Source organism: Balaenoptera borealis, assembly GCF_965194805.1.
Source record: "Balaenoptera borealis genome assembly, contig: HAP1_SCAFFOLD_839, whole genome shotgun sequence".
Classification (NCBI taxonomy): domain Eukaryota; kingdom Metazoa; phylum Chordata; class Mammalia; order Artiodactyla; family Balaenopteridae; genus Balaenoptera; species Balaenoptera borealis.
In genome coordinates, this window is record NW_028123363.1 from 186,745 (window position 1) to 202,938 (window position 16,194).

Consider the following 16,194-nt stretch of genomic DNA (forward strand, 5'->3'; position numbering starts at 1 on the left):
AGAAAGAAGACTTGAACCTGTATGGATGAAGAATGTCGCCTGCCCTATCAGTCAACAGAGTGTTGCAGCCATCAAGCCATCATCAGCCATGGCAGCCATCCCCGATGGTGCACCCGGAGGGGATTCAGGATGGAGAAAAGCAGGATGCTGGCTCTAGATAGTTCAAATGCACATCAAAGGAAGGATTCCAATGAGCCCAGACTCCTGCCTCTTCCCGTACATAGAAAAATGCTAAATTCATTGACTTGAGATGTCTGGTTTTTCTTTAATTAACAGTAATCTTTTGATGTTCCGACTACCTGGTTGTTTTGGGGTTTAACGTTTTGTTTTGTTTTGTTTTTGCAAAACTCCTATATGTCCTGGTTCCTCCCTTCCCTCTTCAGTGCAATCTCTCAGAGCGATCTGACACTGCCTCCCGGGCTTAAGTCCTCAGCAAGTCCACCAAAAAAAAGATGATTCTCAACTTTTAGTTGTGCATTTTTTTCAGTCAACACCTGCTAAGCCACTGAGATTTTAGGTTGTTTGTTAGTACAGCTACCATCAGTTATCCTGACTGACAAAATGACATAATCAGAATTACAAACAAAAATATCCATCATATATATATATTTATAAACAACAAAATAACTGAATTAACTGTCCAAAAAAGGGAGCTGGTTAAATAAAGGATGGTACACGATACAGCCGTTAAGACACGTCTTTAAAATGATGCTAATGACATAGGGATACGATAAAAAGTGAACTTATTGTTTTTTATACTGCAGAGTAGTAACCAAAAAGTAATTGTGAAATAATTTAAGTACTTTGCTTAGAGTCTTTGAAGGGGATTTATGGATCACAGATTTTTTTTTTTAAATTCTCCCTTTCCCGTCTTACCACAGCACTTGCTCCCACACTTCCTTCTTCAACTATTCGTGCACAAAATCCCCGCCACTAGCCTACTTACCTCTAGCCTCCCCTTCCTTTTCTCCCCCAATACTGTACCCCCAAAACTAAAGGACAGTCCACCATGCAGAAAAGGAAGAATAGGTGGAAGGAGGGTAAGACTGCTAACAGTCATACATCAACAATGCTCACCCAGAACCTCTGGCAAAAGGAACTTCATTTTTCTACATCTTTCCAGAATCAGAATCTTGCTCACCTCTGGCCCAGGCTCAAAGGGAGCTCTTGTCGTCAGAGAAAAATTAAGGAGTTCTCCACTGCCTGTGAAAGTAACTGACGATGCTTTCTGATACATTGCAGGCACGGAGAGAGAGCATGTTTAGCTTAGTCAAGGCCTCTTTTATGACATGGAAAGAAAAGAGGTCAAAGTTACATTAAAATGAAGAATCAAAGAGTTCTTTGATTTTTGAAAGAAATCATTAATTGCATGACTTTTGATCAGACTGCATGTCTTATCAAATCTGGAGCTCATACTTGCACGTGGATGAATAATACAAGAGTCCCCACAAGATCCCTCTCCTCTGCAGCCCCATGTTTTTCTCCCTTTGGCTGGTGACAGTGGTTTTGTTCCTCTACGTGACTTGGATGGGTTGGGAATGTGTCACTTTGAAAAGAAGATGCCCTAACACCTGTCCATAAAAAAGGCAGAGTTCTGGTTACCTCAGCCCTCCCATCCATTCTGGGCACCCACTCAGGGCTCCAAAATGATCTTGTTGGCTGGGCCTTCACAGTAGATAGGTGTGAATTAAATGACGAAGCTCTCGGCTGCGTCAGACAGAGGGGGCAAATCATAGTGTCTGATAGGACAGGTATTTTGCCTGTTTTTAAATTTCTACACAATGGGGGATCCTTTTCTAGGCTGACCCATCTGGAAGTTGCTTTCCCCGCCCCCCTCACCAGGTATCAAATTCAGCCTCAACAGAACATGGGCCCTCAGAGATGCCACAAACATAGAGACCCCAGAATGAGAAAAAGGAGAGCGCTGTAAACCTGGATCTCAAGGAGGACAGAAACAGGCATTTTGCAGACAGCATGAAAGGAAAGCACAGAAAATGACTCCACTTAAAACAGAATTTTGAAAAAAAAAAACAAAAAAACAAAAAACAGAATTTTGAGCTACAACAGCTCCGGGGACTTGAATTCTCTCCAGTTAGTAAATACATAGTTTGCACCATCTTACCACAGAATAATCTGAGATAAGATGAGAGACAGGGTACTAAAGATCGACAAAACCTAGATTTTGAGTGAGGAGGACTCTGAAATGGGCAAGAATAGAGACATCTGCACTCAATACAAAAAGCTGAGAGTTTTGTCCACCCTTGTGAGGAAGGTATTAAGAACCTCAGTAAAGGGGCTTCCCTGGTGGCGCAGTGGTTGAGAATCTGCCTGCCAATGCAGGGGACACGGGTTCGAGCCCTGGTCTGGGAAGATCCCACATGCCGCGGAGCAACTGGGCCCGTGAGCCACAACTACTGAGCCTGAGCGTCTGGAGCCTCTGCTCCGCAACAAGAGAGGCCGCGATAGTGAGAGGCCCGCGCACCGCGATGAAGAGTGGCCCCCACTCGCCGCAACTGGAGAAAGCCCTCACACAGAAACGAAGACCCAACACAGCCAAAAATAAACATAATAAATAAATAATAAAAATTTTTTACAAAACACCAAAAACATAAAATCTGGAAAAAATTTGAACACCTATATACGCCCTGCAGACTTTACATTTAGTATTTTGAAGAAAAAAAAAAAACAAAGAACCTCAGTAAAAATGACTTAGAGTCTTCAATTACTCCTTTTCTTAGTAAAAGTGGAGGGAGATAAACAACCTTAGTAATCGTTACGGATAATATCCGGACTATGGGTGTGTCACTGGCAATCTCAGAAAGTGGGTCTCTCTTGCCCTCCTGGGGCCCCTGGGGCTGTGCCAGCCCACCGGCACGCCCCACGTGGGGTGTCTGCTAGACTAGGGCATGGGTGGGGAGGCCCAGGTGTGAGGGGCCAGGTAGAGTACCTCTGCCTCCCCCCGATCTCCTCCACAAAACTGCCCCTCCTCCTGAAGCCTGACCCCCAAGTCACACGTTCCTTATCATGACCTCACTGGGTAGTGATGACCTCACCGGCCTTCTAACAGTTTCCATGGCCGCGTAACTGCCAACGTGCTGCCCTCAGAGAAACTTCCCTGACAGTTCTCCACCAGATACCGATCTCTTTGGTTGTCTGAGTGAGAATGTGTGACTGGATCGTCTATATTAACTCAGACCTGTGCTCTGTTCCATGGGTGGGCAGTGCGGCAGGTACACCGAGACCGCCCGGAGGCATGGTGTACACACAATCTCACCTGGCTGCCTCATGTTCCTGTGGGGTTTGCCCACTACGTATACCTGAGCGCGTTCCCAGCTGTAAGTAATACCAGTGACCTGGGACACCTTCAGGGACCCACAGTGCTCACTGCTGAGGACAAGTGAAAGGTCATCCCTGGACAAGTGTGCAGGATGGTCCTGATCTTTATAAATGTAGCTTCCCCTTTGGGCTACAGGATGCTTCCATTCAGACCCTTTCCTGATTGGCCTCTTAGCAAAAGACAAGTGCATTTTTGTTGGCAAATGGTAAATGGAGCAGTTTGAGGAAGAGGGCCACTCCTGAAACACACCTTCAAACCCAGGCACCTCTGTGCTGTCATGGAGACATCTATATCGGTGCCCTCAGACACATCCCATCCTGAGCTGCTGAGTACTAGGGGAGAGGGTGGTGCCATATTGATGGGAAGACTGGAAGCACCAAGAGGGATGTTGAAGTGCTAATGAGACTGGGGGGCTGAGGAGATGGTGTCCCAGGAGGCTGGGTTGATGTGAGCCTAGACTTGGTACCCAGAACGCGGTTCTCAGTCTCCTGATCACTCTGCCTCAGTACTTGGCCTTGTTCTAATCTACATAAAAGTATCAGAGGGCTAGAGTTCAGTGTGGTGGAAACAGGCAGTATAAATGGGGCCCAAGAGGGGTTGCCAAGGTGGGAGGGGTTCTTCACCAATTTACATTAGATTATTTTTTTCCAAAACCTGAAAGACATTTCCATTAAAGCCTCAGAAGTGACAGACTGCAAGAAATGTTTTCTCTGTTGTGGAAGGGAGAGATGGAGAGGCTCATGATTGCAATGACTTTCGGGTTCTACTGTTTTCCCTGGAAACGGTGAAGAGACTTGCTCATGTGCTGCAGCCGTAGGCTCTAGGAATTGCTTTTGCAGCCAGTGTCCCTTCTCTAGGGACTCATAGAGGTGATGGGCCAAGGCTGTGTTTTGGATGTCAAGTCGATTAAAGGTCTTCAGCCAGAAACTGGGAGAGACATGAGAGAGGGAAATTCTGGCAGGAGACTGTGTACAGCAGAAGTGACTGATCAGTTCTGATTTTCTTTGCAGCAGCAGTGGCTCCCGTTTCTCCTCCTACCCCTGGTCAGTACCATGTCCCCTACCGAGGGTGTGGAGAAACGCAGTTGGGCTGGCATGGGGAGACATACTGCCTGGTTGGTGGCTACCGGGCCTACGGGGATGTTCCTTTGGCCACGCCAGCAACGGTGGAAGCAGAGAAGCCAGTCCCCAGACGTGCTCCCAAGAGAAAGCGCGCTCTGGAAGAGTCAGACGAAGACCTGGGTTGCCCCAGACCCAAAATCCGGCGATTGGAGCATTCAAGCAGCTTCGGACTAGAAGGTGCTTTGATTCTCAAGCAGGGTGGCCCAACCTCTGGGCACATCCCCTCTGCAACAGCCCCAGTAAACCAATGTCCCATCCTTACTTTCTCAAGGTCGGCAACAGCGAGTCCCCTCCTAAAGAAGGTTCTCTCGCATTGCCACTCTCTCAAAGGCTGCCCCCAGTGTGGTTCCCTCCTGTGGGCCTGATCAGCCTAAGGGCAGAGTTGTCTCTTTCCTTCTCTGAGTCGGACCAAATCGTCTTAGTAACACCTCTTCACAGTGGTGACCATGTGTTTCACGGGGGCTGCTGCTGAGCCTTTATCTCATCCTTTCACGGTGGAGAGAGGGAGAATTATAATGATTTTTACTTCTAGGGGAGAGGGTGGTGCCATATTGATGGGAAGACCGGAAGAACCAAGAGGGCTGTCGAAGTGCTAATGAGACTGGAGGGCTGAGGAGATGGTGTCCCAGGAGGCTGGGTTGATGTGAGCCTAGACTTGGTACCCAGAACGCGGTTCTCAGTCTCCTGATCACTCTGCCTCAGTATTCGGCCTTGTTCTAATCTACATAAAAGTATCAGAGGGCTAGAGTTCAGTGTGGTGGAAACAGGCAGTATAAATGGGGCCCAAGAGGGGTTGCCAAGGTGGGAGGGGTTCTTCACCAATTTATATTAGATTATTTTTTTCCAAAACTTGAAAGACATTTCCATTAAAGCCTCAGAAGTGACAGACTGCAAGAAATGTTTTCTCTGTTGTGGAAGGGAGAGATGGAGAGGCTCATGGTTGCAATGACTTTCGGGTTCTACTGTTTACCCTGGAAACGGTGAAGAGACTTCCTCATGTGCTGCAGCCATAGGCTCTAGGAATTGCTTTTGCAGCCAGTGTCCCTTCTCTAGGGACTCATAGAGGTGATGGGCCAAGGCTGTGTTTTGGATGTCAAGTCGATTAAAGGTCTTCAGCCAGAAACTGGGAGAGACATGAGAGAGGGAAATTCTGGCAGGAGACTGTGTACAGCAGAAGTGACTGATCAGTTCTGATTTTCTTTGCAGCAGCAGTTCCTTTGGCCACGCCAGCAAAGGTGGAAGCAGAGAAGCCAGTCCCTAGACATGCTCCCAAGAGAAAGCGCGCTCCGGAAGAGTCAGACGAAGACCTGGGTTGCCCCAGACCCAAAATCCGGCGATTGGAGCATGGTGCCAGGAGGTAGACCCCACAGCATCTTGCTGGCTGAGGCACTCTGAAGAGAGGGCAATGGTTTAACTGCCTAAGGCAGCGAATGCCTCTTCCTGCAGTGACCCACCCCGTCCCCCCACTGCCCACTGCCACAGATCACAACCTGCGTCGTTCTGTTTGAGCCTTCCTCAGCCAGGAGCCTCCTGCCACACTAAATGGCCAAAAGCAAGGAGCCTCAGAAACTGAGGTTTGAAATGACAGTCTGCCCTGAACATCCCAGGGCTGAAGCTGGCCTGGAAGAAAACGTGACGTTCCTCTGCTCAATCCTCAGGGGCCCCTTTGTCAGCTGAAGACAGAAAAGTCTGCACTCTGCGAGCCGAGAAGAATGCAGGAGCAGAGACAGGGTGCAGAGAAGCCTTAGCAGGCTACCACATGGGCTCCTGCTCTGAGCCAGTGTCAGCGGCCACCACCACAAACCAGGGGGGAGCTGGGTTTTTTGAAACTGAAAGCAGCAATCTGTGGCTTCCCAAAGAGCCTCCTGCCTGGGGTCTCAGGAGGCAGGATAGAGAGACCCAGGAAGACCTGCTCCCTGAAGCAAGAACAGGATGGAGAGTCAAGCAGCACGCACCCTGCCCCGAGGTTCACATGCTCCTTTATTCCCAGCCCTTTCTGTCCCCAGGGGGGTCCCTTACTGCTCAATGTTTTTCTGTAACAGACTTCTAGGGTCGCCAGTGCTCACACTTAGGTCACTACCCCTGTGCTAGGCACTCCTGCTACCCAGGAAAGGTTCCAAAGGCGGAACAGCTCCAGGGGGTGCCAGGGATCAGAGCAAAAACTGGAGAGGCTGGGGATGAAGGAGTTTGGGCACAGTCCCTAAAGCATCTCAGTGGTTGAGCTTCTGTGAGAAGGCACATCCCCTCTGTGTGTGTGTGTGTGTGTGTGTGTGTGTGTGTGTGTGTGTGTGTGTGTGTGTGTGTTGGAGGGAGGGGGTCCCCAGAGGAGGCAGCTAGGGGGAGGGCCTGAGGCTGGAAATGGGGAGTGGCGTGCGGCCTCTGAGCAAGCACAGGCACTTAGCCCTTGAGGTTTCTGGGAAAGCTAGAGTCACAAGGGCCTCGAGATAAGGCAAGTGTAGCAGCAGAACCCAGGTGCCAGGTCTTTTCTCAGAACCTATACTTCTTCACGAGGCCAGGCCTTCCATGCTGAGGTAGGAGGGATCCTGGCCAGAAGGTCGGCCAGCAGCCCTGGGAGGAAGGTTGCTGCGATGGGGGCTCTGCTGCCATGGAAATGACTTCATTTCCTTCCACTCAAATAGCCTACTGACTGGGTTCCTGCTCTGCTGAGGAAAAGGGTCGTTGACTCTCCCCAGAAGGTGTTCAGTTCACCTCCCAAAAGTCCCTCTCTTCAGGCCCTGGGGAGGTGTAGCAGCTCCTGAGGGCGCTCTTTCCTGAGGCTGGCTGCCAGAAGTGTGTGTGTGGGGGGGGTTCCTGAGAGTTCCCGGGTGCTGGTTGAAGTCCCCAGAGAATGGTCATGCAGGTTGGGGAGTCAAGTAGGTGGAGAGAGAAGGTCGGGGGCAGAGGGCCCCTTCCTGAATCCAGAGCTCACAAGGTTCCCCCCCCATTTCCAGAAACTCTCTCTTCCCCCACACCAGCCCACATGGCCCCGTACCGGGAAACCGGGAGCCCAGAGCACCTGTGGCCGCAGAGACACTGGCACGCAGCCCTCGGAGTGGGCGGGGCCGGCTGCAGGCAGATGGGGACGCGGTGTGCTCCCGGGAGGCCTCGGGCTGAAGGTGGCCCTCTGAGAGAAGCGGCCCAGCTTGGCCAGGAAGGTTAGAGGCGGGGGAGAGCAGCCTAGGGCGCCCCCTCGGAGCAGTGGGAGTGGGAAGAGGCGCAGGGGCGGAGGGAAGCCGCGACGGGAGGCGAGTGGGCTCTCAGCAGAGGCCAGCTTAGCCCGCGGGAGCTGCCTCGGAGCAGGGGGCGGGAGGGCAGTGCCGCCCCGGGGCTGCCGGGCTTCGCGGATCGCGGCTCTCGCACACGGCTCGCAGGGCCCTGTGACTCTGTATCCCCTCCCTCACCCCGCCCCCCTCGCGAGGCCGCGCCGCTGGGTGGCCTGTGTGGACGGGCACAACCCCATCGCCCGCCCCTCCCACACCCGCCTCTGCCCACCCGCCTGGCCCTGCGCAGCTTGCGGCCCGGGGGCCTCGAAGGTCCCCGCGCACTCAGCCAGCGGCCTCTGCTGTGTCTGCTGCTGCTGCTGCTGCTGCGTCTGCTGCTGCGGCCGGGAACCCGCGTCCAGACCACGCCGGGCACCTCCAGCACCCCGAGTCCGCGGGAGCGCACGCGGGCCCTGAGGCGGGACTTCCCGCTTGTGGACGGGGGGCTGCAGTGTGTGCGGGCTGGTGGGGGCCGGTGGGGGCCTAGCCTGGCCCTGGGCAGGGGAGGAGGTCCGGAGCATGCAGAGCTAGTGGGGAGGCTCCCTCACACCACCCCTGGATGTCCTCTCCATCATCTATGGATGCCCTTCCCCTTCTCTGTCATCCCCTCCCTGGTGGGAACCCCTCAGCCCAGGCCTCAGCTGCTCCTAGTATAGTCTGTGTGACAGTGTGAGGTGGGGGACCCCCCGGCTGGCCCAGGCCAGGCAATGTGTCCTGCCTGATCCCAAGACCTAAGGAGCCCACCCATTTGCCTTGACCTCCCTCCAGCCACAACGACATGCCCCTGGGTCCTGAGGCAGTTTTACCACAATGGGCTCCAGGATGTTAATCTGTGCAATTTCAGCCATGGCCAGACCAGCTTGGACAGGCTGAAAGACGGTCTCGTGGGTGCCCAGGTACCAAAGGGACACACAAGGTGCCACCATGGCTGCTGGGGAATGTGGGGCAGTTTGGGGGCCTCAGAGACCACAGGTGAGTCACACTGGAACTAAGTTACCATAGTGGCCTAGAAAGTGCCATGCCATGGATGCTGGGGGCTACAGGGGTCACAGTGAGCCAACCTGACGGGCATCCGAGTACCACAGAAAAAGCAACGCATTCCATGTGACTTCTGGGCACAGTGAGTGCTGTGCCAGCTGAGGAGGCTATGAGAAGCCCAAGGAGTTCCAAAGCCCAAACCGAGCCCTGGCCTTCCCTCAGTTCTGGTCAGCCTACGCCCCATGCCAGACCCACGAACGGGATGCTGTGTGCCTCACCCCGGATCAAACTGACCTCATCCGCCTCATGTGTGCCTCCTATTCTGAGCTGGAGCTTGTGACCTCACTTAAAGGTAGACGGGGGACTTCCCTGGTAGTCCAGACGTTAAGACTCTACGCTTCCACTGCAGGGGGCTCGGGTTTGATCCCCGGTGGGGGAACTAAGAGCCCTCATGCTGCGCGGCACGACCAAAAAAAAAAAAAAAAAAAAGGTAAACAGACTGGTGGTGGTAGGTGCTAGGGACTTCAGTAAGCTACCCCTGCCTCTGAAAATGATCATCTGACCTACCTGCCCCCAGCTCTCAACAATACCCGGAAGTTGGCTTGCCTCATTGGTGTGGAGGGCGGCCACTCACTGGACAGTAGCCTCTCCATCTTGCGTACCTTCTATGCGCTGGGTGTGCGCTACGTGACACTCACCCACACCTGCAACACGCCCTGGTGAGCGCAGTGCAGATGGTAAGGGCCCAGTGAGGCAGGGATCTGCCCAAGATCACGCTGGGGCCCAAAGCAAGTTTACCCCTGGGATCCGCCCTGAACCTGGGGTGGGGAGGGGAATGGAGGTTCGCAGAACAAGACTGAATCCCCAGAAGGGCCCTCCTACTGCCAGGCACAGCCCAGTTTGGGTCCCTCCTCTTGCACCAGGGAGTTGCAGGTGTAGACGGTTCGACAGAACCTCTTTCTAGGCTCTTGTAGCCAAGTCATGGCCACCAGTCAGACTGCCTCCTGGCCATCCTGCAGGGCACAGAGCTCAGCAAAGGGGATCCACCCCTTCTACAGCAATGTCAGTCGGCTGACCGGCTTGGGCGAGGTAAGGACCCGGGTTCCATACCCTGCCCCACATGAATGTACAGCCCCGCCTGTTCCCTCCAGATAAATGCACACAAGGTAAATGCAGCCCTGATGCCCTCTCCCCATCCTGTCCCTGCAGAAGGTGGTGGCAGAAATGAACCGCCTGGGCATGATGGTGGACTTGTCCCATGTCTCGATGCTGTGGCACGGCGAGCCCTAGAAGTGTCACAGGCACCTGTCATCTTCTCCCACTCAGCTGCCCGGGGTGTGTGCAAGAACACTCGGAATGATCCTGATGATATCCTGCAGCTTCTGGTGAGAGACTGCCCTGGCCCTCAAACCTAAAGCAAGAGGTTCAAACCGGGAGCCCTTGAACCCGAGCCTCTTCTCCCTCAATTTCCTCAAACCCCAGGTTAAGTATCTTCTGCCCCCAAAACCCACGGTCCACAGCCCCTGAACTCTTGAGCCCTAGGTGGGGGTCTAGGTGGTAAGATACTCCACCACACCCGGAAACCCAGGGCCAAGACACCACCCAGACCAGGGCTGCGGCTCCTCCATTCACACAAACCCAGAGAGGAGACGACTCTGACCTCAACACCTTCCTCACAGGGGCCGAGAGAGTGAACAGGCAGCTGGCTGTGCTGGGGGCCAAGCTGACTGTCCACCGGTCCGCCCCTGCAGAAGAAGAACGGTGGCATCGCGATGGTGCCCTTGTCCGTGCGGGTGCTGCAGTGCAACCCGTTAGCCAACGTGCCTACTGTGGCAGGTGAGCCTCACCCTGGGCTCTCTGAAAACTCTGATTTGGAGCTGAAGCTGGGTCCAAACTTGGGGAGGACTTCAGAAGAGCCCCAGTGGCTTGACCCTCCTGTTGGCAATAGGTACAGCTCCCAAAAACCCAGTAACGGACGGTACACAGCACCTTGGTGCCATGTGGAACTGGAGCCACGGAATCAAAACTGCGGTACTGATGGGTAGCAGGGAGGCTGTCAGACACAGAGCCCGGGTGCTGCCCATCTGTGCCTCTGCAGGGGCTCCTAAAGCGCACTGCCCCTACCTCTGGCCAAGGGACTGGACAGCTCCTTAGGTCTCTGGGGTCTTCATCAGTTGTACTCTTGTTCCTCTCTCATCCTCCACACCCGGGGAAAGGAGCCCCCACAGGTTCTCAAGGAGACTGGGAGGCAGGGTGAATCGTGGGTGGGAAATGGCCCAAACAGGGGGCTCTGGGGTCCACTCCAAATCTGAAGTCCAGTCTAGAGCCAGCTGGGATCACTTCAGATCAAACCTCAGGGCCCTCGAGTTGGTACTCTCGGTGCCAGGCCACGAAGGAACTGGACTGTTTGGCCTACAGGCTGCAAAAAGGGGAATCAACAGAGGCCAGTCATCACCCCCACCCCTGCCCTGGAAGCCCCACACTGCTGACTTCCCATTCTTCAGATCACTTCGACCACATCAGGGCAGTCACTGGATGCAAGTTCATCGGGATTGGCGGAGATTATGACGGGGCTGGCCGGTGAGTGCTTCCCCATGGCTTGTCTCGGGCTGGCTGGGCAGCAGTGGGGCTTTCACAGCCACCGTGCCCACCACACTGTGGTCCTCATGGCCTTGACCATAGCCTCAGGTGTGCTGGCCCAACTGGTATCTCCCCTCTCCCAGGGTCTGCTTCCTGGGCTCTCCTGTCTGCTTGGCCCTACTCTAGGTCATCATATTTGTCTAAAACACCACACAGAGCTCATCTGCCCAGCATCTGCGCCCATCCAGTGCCAGCAGACCCACGGCCTCTGAGCAGACTCTTCGCAAGGTCTGGGCTGGGCTGACCATCGTCTCTGCCTGCAGCTGGGTCTGTGCATGCAGGGGGGTCAACCCAGTTCTTAAAAAGCTTTTCTTCTCTTTATAAATGGAGGCAAAAATTGCATTCAGTGAAAGGCATAGATCTTAACAGTACAATTCAATGAGTTTTGACGAATAGTCGAGGCGCTCTTGGGGCCTTCCTTTGAAGGATGAAGAGCAGGAGTGAATCATTTACTCTCTCCAAGTCTCCATTTTCCATATCTGACCAGGGCTGGGGTTCAGTGGACCCTGGACACATAGGGCTCTGGTTCTGACTCAGGACCAGGGAACAGGTCTGAGGCCCAATAGCTGGCTGGCTGGCGGCCACACAGGTTCCCACAGGGGCTGGAGGACGTGTCCATATACCCGGTACTGATAGAGGAGTTGCTGAGGCGTGGCTGGAGTGACGAAGAGCTCTGGGGTGTGCTTCGAGGAAACGTGCGGCGGGTCTTCAGACAGGTGGAACAGGTATGCTGGGCTGGGCAAAAGAGTAGCTCTGAGCAGGTGGTCTGAGCAGGTGTACGTGGGGGTGCTGTGAGAGGTGCTGCCCGCTGACTGCCGCCTCCAGGTACGGGAGGAGAACGAGGGACAGAGTCCCTTGGAGGATGACTTCCCAGATGAGCAGCTGGGCAGCTCTTGCCGCTCCGTCCTCCCACGTCTGCATCAGAGAGAGGATCTGGCTCCAGACCAGAAACTAACCAGAGCTGCGGTTCGTGGGAATCCCATTTTGTCACCTAAGTGGTCATTCTCAAAATCTTGCCCCCACATGGGCCCAGGCCTCACAGTTTTTGCTGCCTTCCCAGTCCTCATTGTTTGGCTCTGGTGATCCAGTTAATCCTGCCAGATGTCACTTTGGCAGCCACAGATACCCCACAAAGTTTCCTTGCATGCGAGCACAAACATTTCCTATGTATTATTCTCTTCTGATAATTCTTTCAATGTATCCCTTCTGGCTTTGTGCAAAGCGATTCTTTGTTTTGTACACGGGGACCACATCTGGGAAAACATCGCCGCACCCTCATAAGTGACAGGGGGAGACCCGAACTGGCCAAGCCATGACAGGAGCTCGCCGCTGCTGAGCTCTACAGATCCCGCCCCTTCCACACAGTTCGCCAATTCCGCGGCGAGCTCATCTTTCTTGATGTTCTTCCCTTAGGAGACGTGTACAATGCAGCAGGATTCTCAACCCGTTCCCCGTGGTCACTTGTGCTAGATGGAGCTTTGCAGTGTTCTGTGCCGGCCGTGGGCCGCTGGTGGAACACTGTGTGACAACTGCCTGCACAGGACTTCAGGGTTCATGAAAAAATGTCTGTCTTCCCAGCCTGACGCTGCTGAAAACCACGCTTTCCAGAGAAGGAGAGAGATCCAGCTGGTCCACACCTGCATACACATTTGTTGACATGTGCAGAGGACAGCAGGCTCTAGCAGGACCCACATCAGCCTAAATTCAAGAACTCCGGTGCCAGCCCTTGACAGCAGCTGAAGGGGGGTTTACAAGAGATGCAACCTCGAACCATACCCTAGGCTGAATCAGAGGTGCTGTTGGAAGAAACAGGCCGTTGTGTCACTTTCCCGAAGAGTTTGGCCACGAGAAAAGTCCCCCAGAGCCCAGCACTGTGGGAGAGGCCTCACCCACAGAGCAGGGCAAGTGTCCCAGGCAGGGTGCCCCACGCCCGGCACCCTGCCAACGCAGCAGGAAGGTGCCCCCCCCATGCCCCAGACAACGGGAGCTCTCCCTTCCTCAATAATTGAGCTTCTCATCCAAAAGAGGTTCTCTTCCCACCCAAACATTAGAGCTTCTAAATATTTCAGGATCCCTGGGTTGTAGAGGGTCACTCGCCGTGCCCTTTGGATAAATGAAGCCAACGTCAGCTGCTTCTGGGCTGGCCTTGAACAAAACCATCAAGATGGAAAATCTCTGCTCCTGCCCTTCCTCCCGTCACCCCCCGTCAAGCCTTTCCTGCTGCATGCAATGACCCGGCTCTTTTGTGAGCAGGTGAAGAACACCCACGGTGCGTGCAGTTCTGTGGTCCCTGCAGAGATGAGGTGGGTGTGGGGGACCCTCAACCATGCTGGCCTCTGCTGCCATCCCCAGGGCCCTTGATGTGGGCTTCAGCACAGCACAGCCAGCCTCAGGAGGCCTGTGGGACCACTGGGGCCCCGGTGGCGATCCCCTGGATGTTCCTGGGAACGCTCCCACGACTCCAAGGCGAGTCCTGCCAGCACCCAACTCCACCAAGCTAGCACTCCGTACCTTTTCCGGATTCCGTTCGCAGCTCCCTCCTCATACGCATTCTCAAAGCTTCCAAGAGGGGTGACCCCACTTCTCTGCTACAACTCCACCCTGAAGGCAGCCCCCGCCTGACAGCACCGCCCGCCCCCCCCCCCCGGCAGGGCAGCCCTGAGTAGCTGCCCCTCCACGTGCACTGTCCGTTCCCAGGTCCCACGCCAGCCCGCCGAGGGGTGGAGCCTCCAGGAGAGCCGCTGTCCGCTCGCACTGCCCCAGCATCACCACCGCCACTTGCCGCCACTCTGCACTTGCCTCCTGTGTGCTTCCCCACCCCGGTCCCCTGCGTGGGTCCCCCGCTGCGCGTACACAAGCCTGTGCAGAGACAGAGCACAGCCACCAAGTCTGAGCCTCGCCGCTGACGTCTGTGCTTGGAGAGGCTGGAGGAAGCTGCTCCCCAGTCGGCTTCACCGCAGGGTCCTGGTACCCAGTCTGCCTCCAGCAGGGAGGTGATGGGACCCCACGGAAGGATGCCCAGAAGCTCTCCCGGCCCGCGGGGTCTGGGGCTGTTCAGCTCTCTAATGCTGGGTCCTTCGGAGATAAAGTCTTCAGTCACCTGCCTGGGCACCCCATCCCCTCTGAAGATACAAACTCAACCTCCTCCAGGGTCTTGGCCTGGAGGGAGGAGCCGCCCAGGGTCAAAGCCCATCCCTCTCTCTTCCCACCTCTAGACCTGTGGGAAGGGCTCAGGCTAAACTCCCGGTGCCTCTTCTCTCAAACCCTCAAATGATAAGAGAAGAGGTATGTCTGTCCACCTTGCAGGGTCCTTACTCCGCCTGCCAGTAGGCGACATGGTCCTGGAGGTGCTTCTTAAACTGCCAGTCTCACTGTCTTAGCCTCAGAGTTACACACGCCCAGGAAGGACCCCGGGTACACGGCGTCCCGTTACTCCCAACTCTACTCCTGAGCGTCAGGGTTAGCTGACAGCAGGCGACAACCCATTTCAGGGATTTCTCATTTCCAAGGGCTCTTGAATGCAGAAAGAGCCCTAAGAGTCAAAGGAATTTGGCTCCAGTGGTGAAGTTACAAGTCATCTGGCAAACACTTACAGCTGGAGGGCCAACTAAGCACCCCCTTAAATCTCACCACACAGACTCTGCTGATCCGGGCTGGCCGGTGTGGTTCTCCTAAGGTTGCTTGTGCTATCGATCATCTTGCTGTACCTCCCAGTTAAAGATACAGCCTTAGGAAGATGGCTGGACCCAGACCATCAGGCAATCATATTTACCCATTGACCTACCCTCTTCCTCCCTCCTTCCTCCCTCGCTTTGGAAGCTTTAGCGAAACATATTTCACTTCCCACTTTACAATGAAATCATTAGCCTCTAAATAATGCACCTTGCATGGATAGGAGGGCAGGCAGTCTGCACACACACCTGTGCTGGTCGCTCTGCCCAGTGAAAGGGAGGAGCAGAGTATTCCCCAAGGGGCTTTCTCGGAGCTTCGGAGGCTGAAATTTGAGGGTTGACGGGGTGTACACGTCAGGAAGTGAAAGAGAGAGACTCCAGCTGCGGGAGAGGAGGGGAGAGACTCTCAGTGGTCTTCCTAGGTAGTGAGCTGTCGGAGCGAGTGGCATTCCTCCCCATCTCGCCCATGAAACTGTAAACACAGCACATGTCTCTGTGTCCTTTTCCTAACAATGGATTATTTTTTAAAATCTTTTAACTCTGTGTGTTGTTGTACAGGAGGGTCACTGAGGGATATATTTGAGACTAGGATCCCTAACTCCATGAATAGTAAAGTTAATATCTGATGCAGCCAGGACGTTGCAAAGCCTCTTGGGACCCCAGGCACCCAGGATCGCTGTGCACGGAAGAGCCAGCTGCCCATTCGCTGCTCATCCCCCTGCAGGCTCCCCTGTCACTTGCTTACCTGGCCTCCTGTCTGTATGTTCCCTGTTGCAGCTCACGGTGCTTGACTAACTGAGCCCGAAGCATTCAGAGCCTCTTCTGCTGGGTGCTCAGAGCACTGATCCCAAGAGCTGCACCACCAAAACAGGATTCTAAGGGTCGACAAAATGGGAAATCTCGCAGTTTATCCTCTTTCTAAGGACCCACTGTACTTTTTGTTAGTAAAGCCTCTTAGATAACCTTTAAGAAAGACACCTGGGTTTTTTTCCAAACTCACTCAACTTTTCCCATAATGAAATTTTTATTAATATCCCGCAGACGTGTGCTTCACAAAAGCACTCAGGAAGTCTTTTCCAGAAGCGTATAGGTCGTGTCTGCAACAGTAGTTCTCGTGCAAATGCAGCAGTGAACTTTGCATGACTGTTTCAAGGATGTTTAATGAAAGCCAAGGGCATGATTCCTAA

At 54.1% G+C, this 16,194-nt stretch overlaps 2 protein-coding genes across 3 annotated transcripts in view; both read right to left on the reverse strand.

The window, feature by feature from the left end:
• Positions 1 to 16,194, reverse strand: part of LOC309621680 (uncharacterized protein) — a 46,238-nt gene that overhangs the window by 5,521 nt on the left and 24,523 nt on the right. For both annotated transcript variants that reach the window (XM_082409053.1, XM_082409054.1), the window contains exons 2-4: positions 15,753 to 15,882; positions 15,219 to 15,388; positions 13,848 to 14,411 (exon numbers count right to left, since the gene is read on the reverse strand). In XM_082409053.1, the coding sequence (XP_082265179.1) occupies positions 13,848 to 14,411; positions 15,219 to 15,388; positions 15,753 to 15,817 (799 nt within the window). In that variant the 5' untranslated portion in view covers positions 15,818 to 15,882. The remainder of the gene's footprint in view (positions 1 to 13,847; positions 14,412 to 15,218; positions 15,389 to 15,752; positions 15,883 to 16,194) is intronic.
• LOC309621681 (ELKS/Rab6-interacting/CAST family member 1-like) overlaps positions 16,084 to 16,194 on the reverse strand; it is a 123,849-nt gene continuing 123,738 nt past the window's right edge. The window contains exon 10 of the mRNA XM_082409063.1: positions 16,084 to 16,190. Within this exon, the coding sequence (XP_082265189.1) occupies positions 16,166 to 16,190 (25 nt within the window). The 3' untranslated portion in view covers positions 16,084 to 16,165. The remainder of the gene's footprint in view (positions 16,191 to 16,194) is intronic.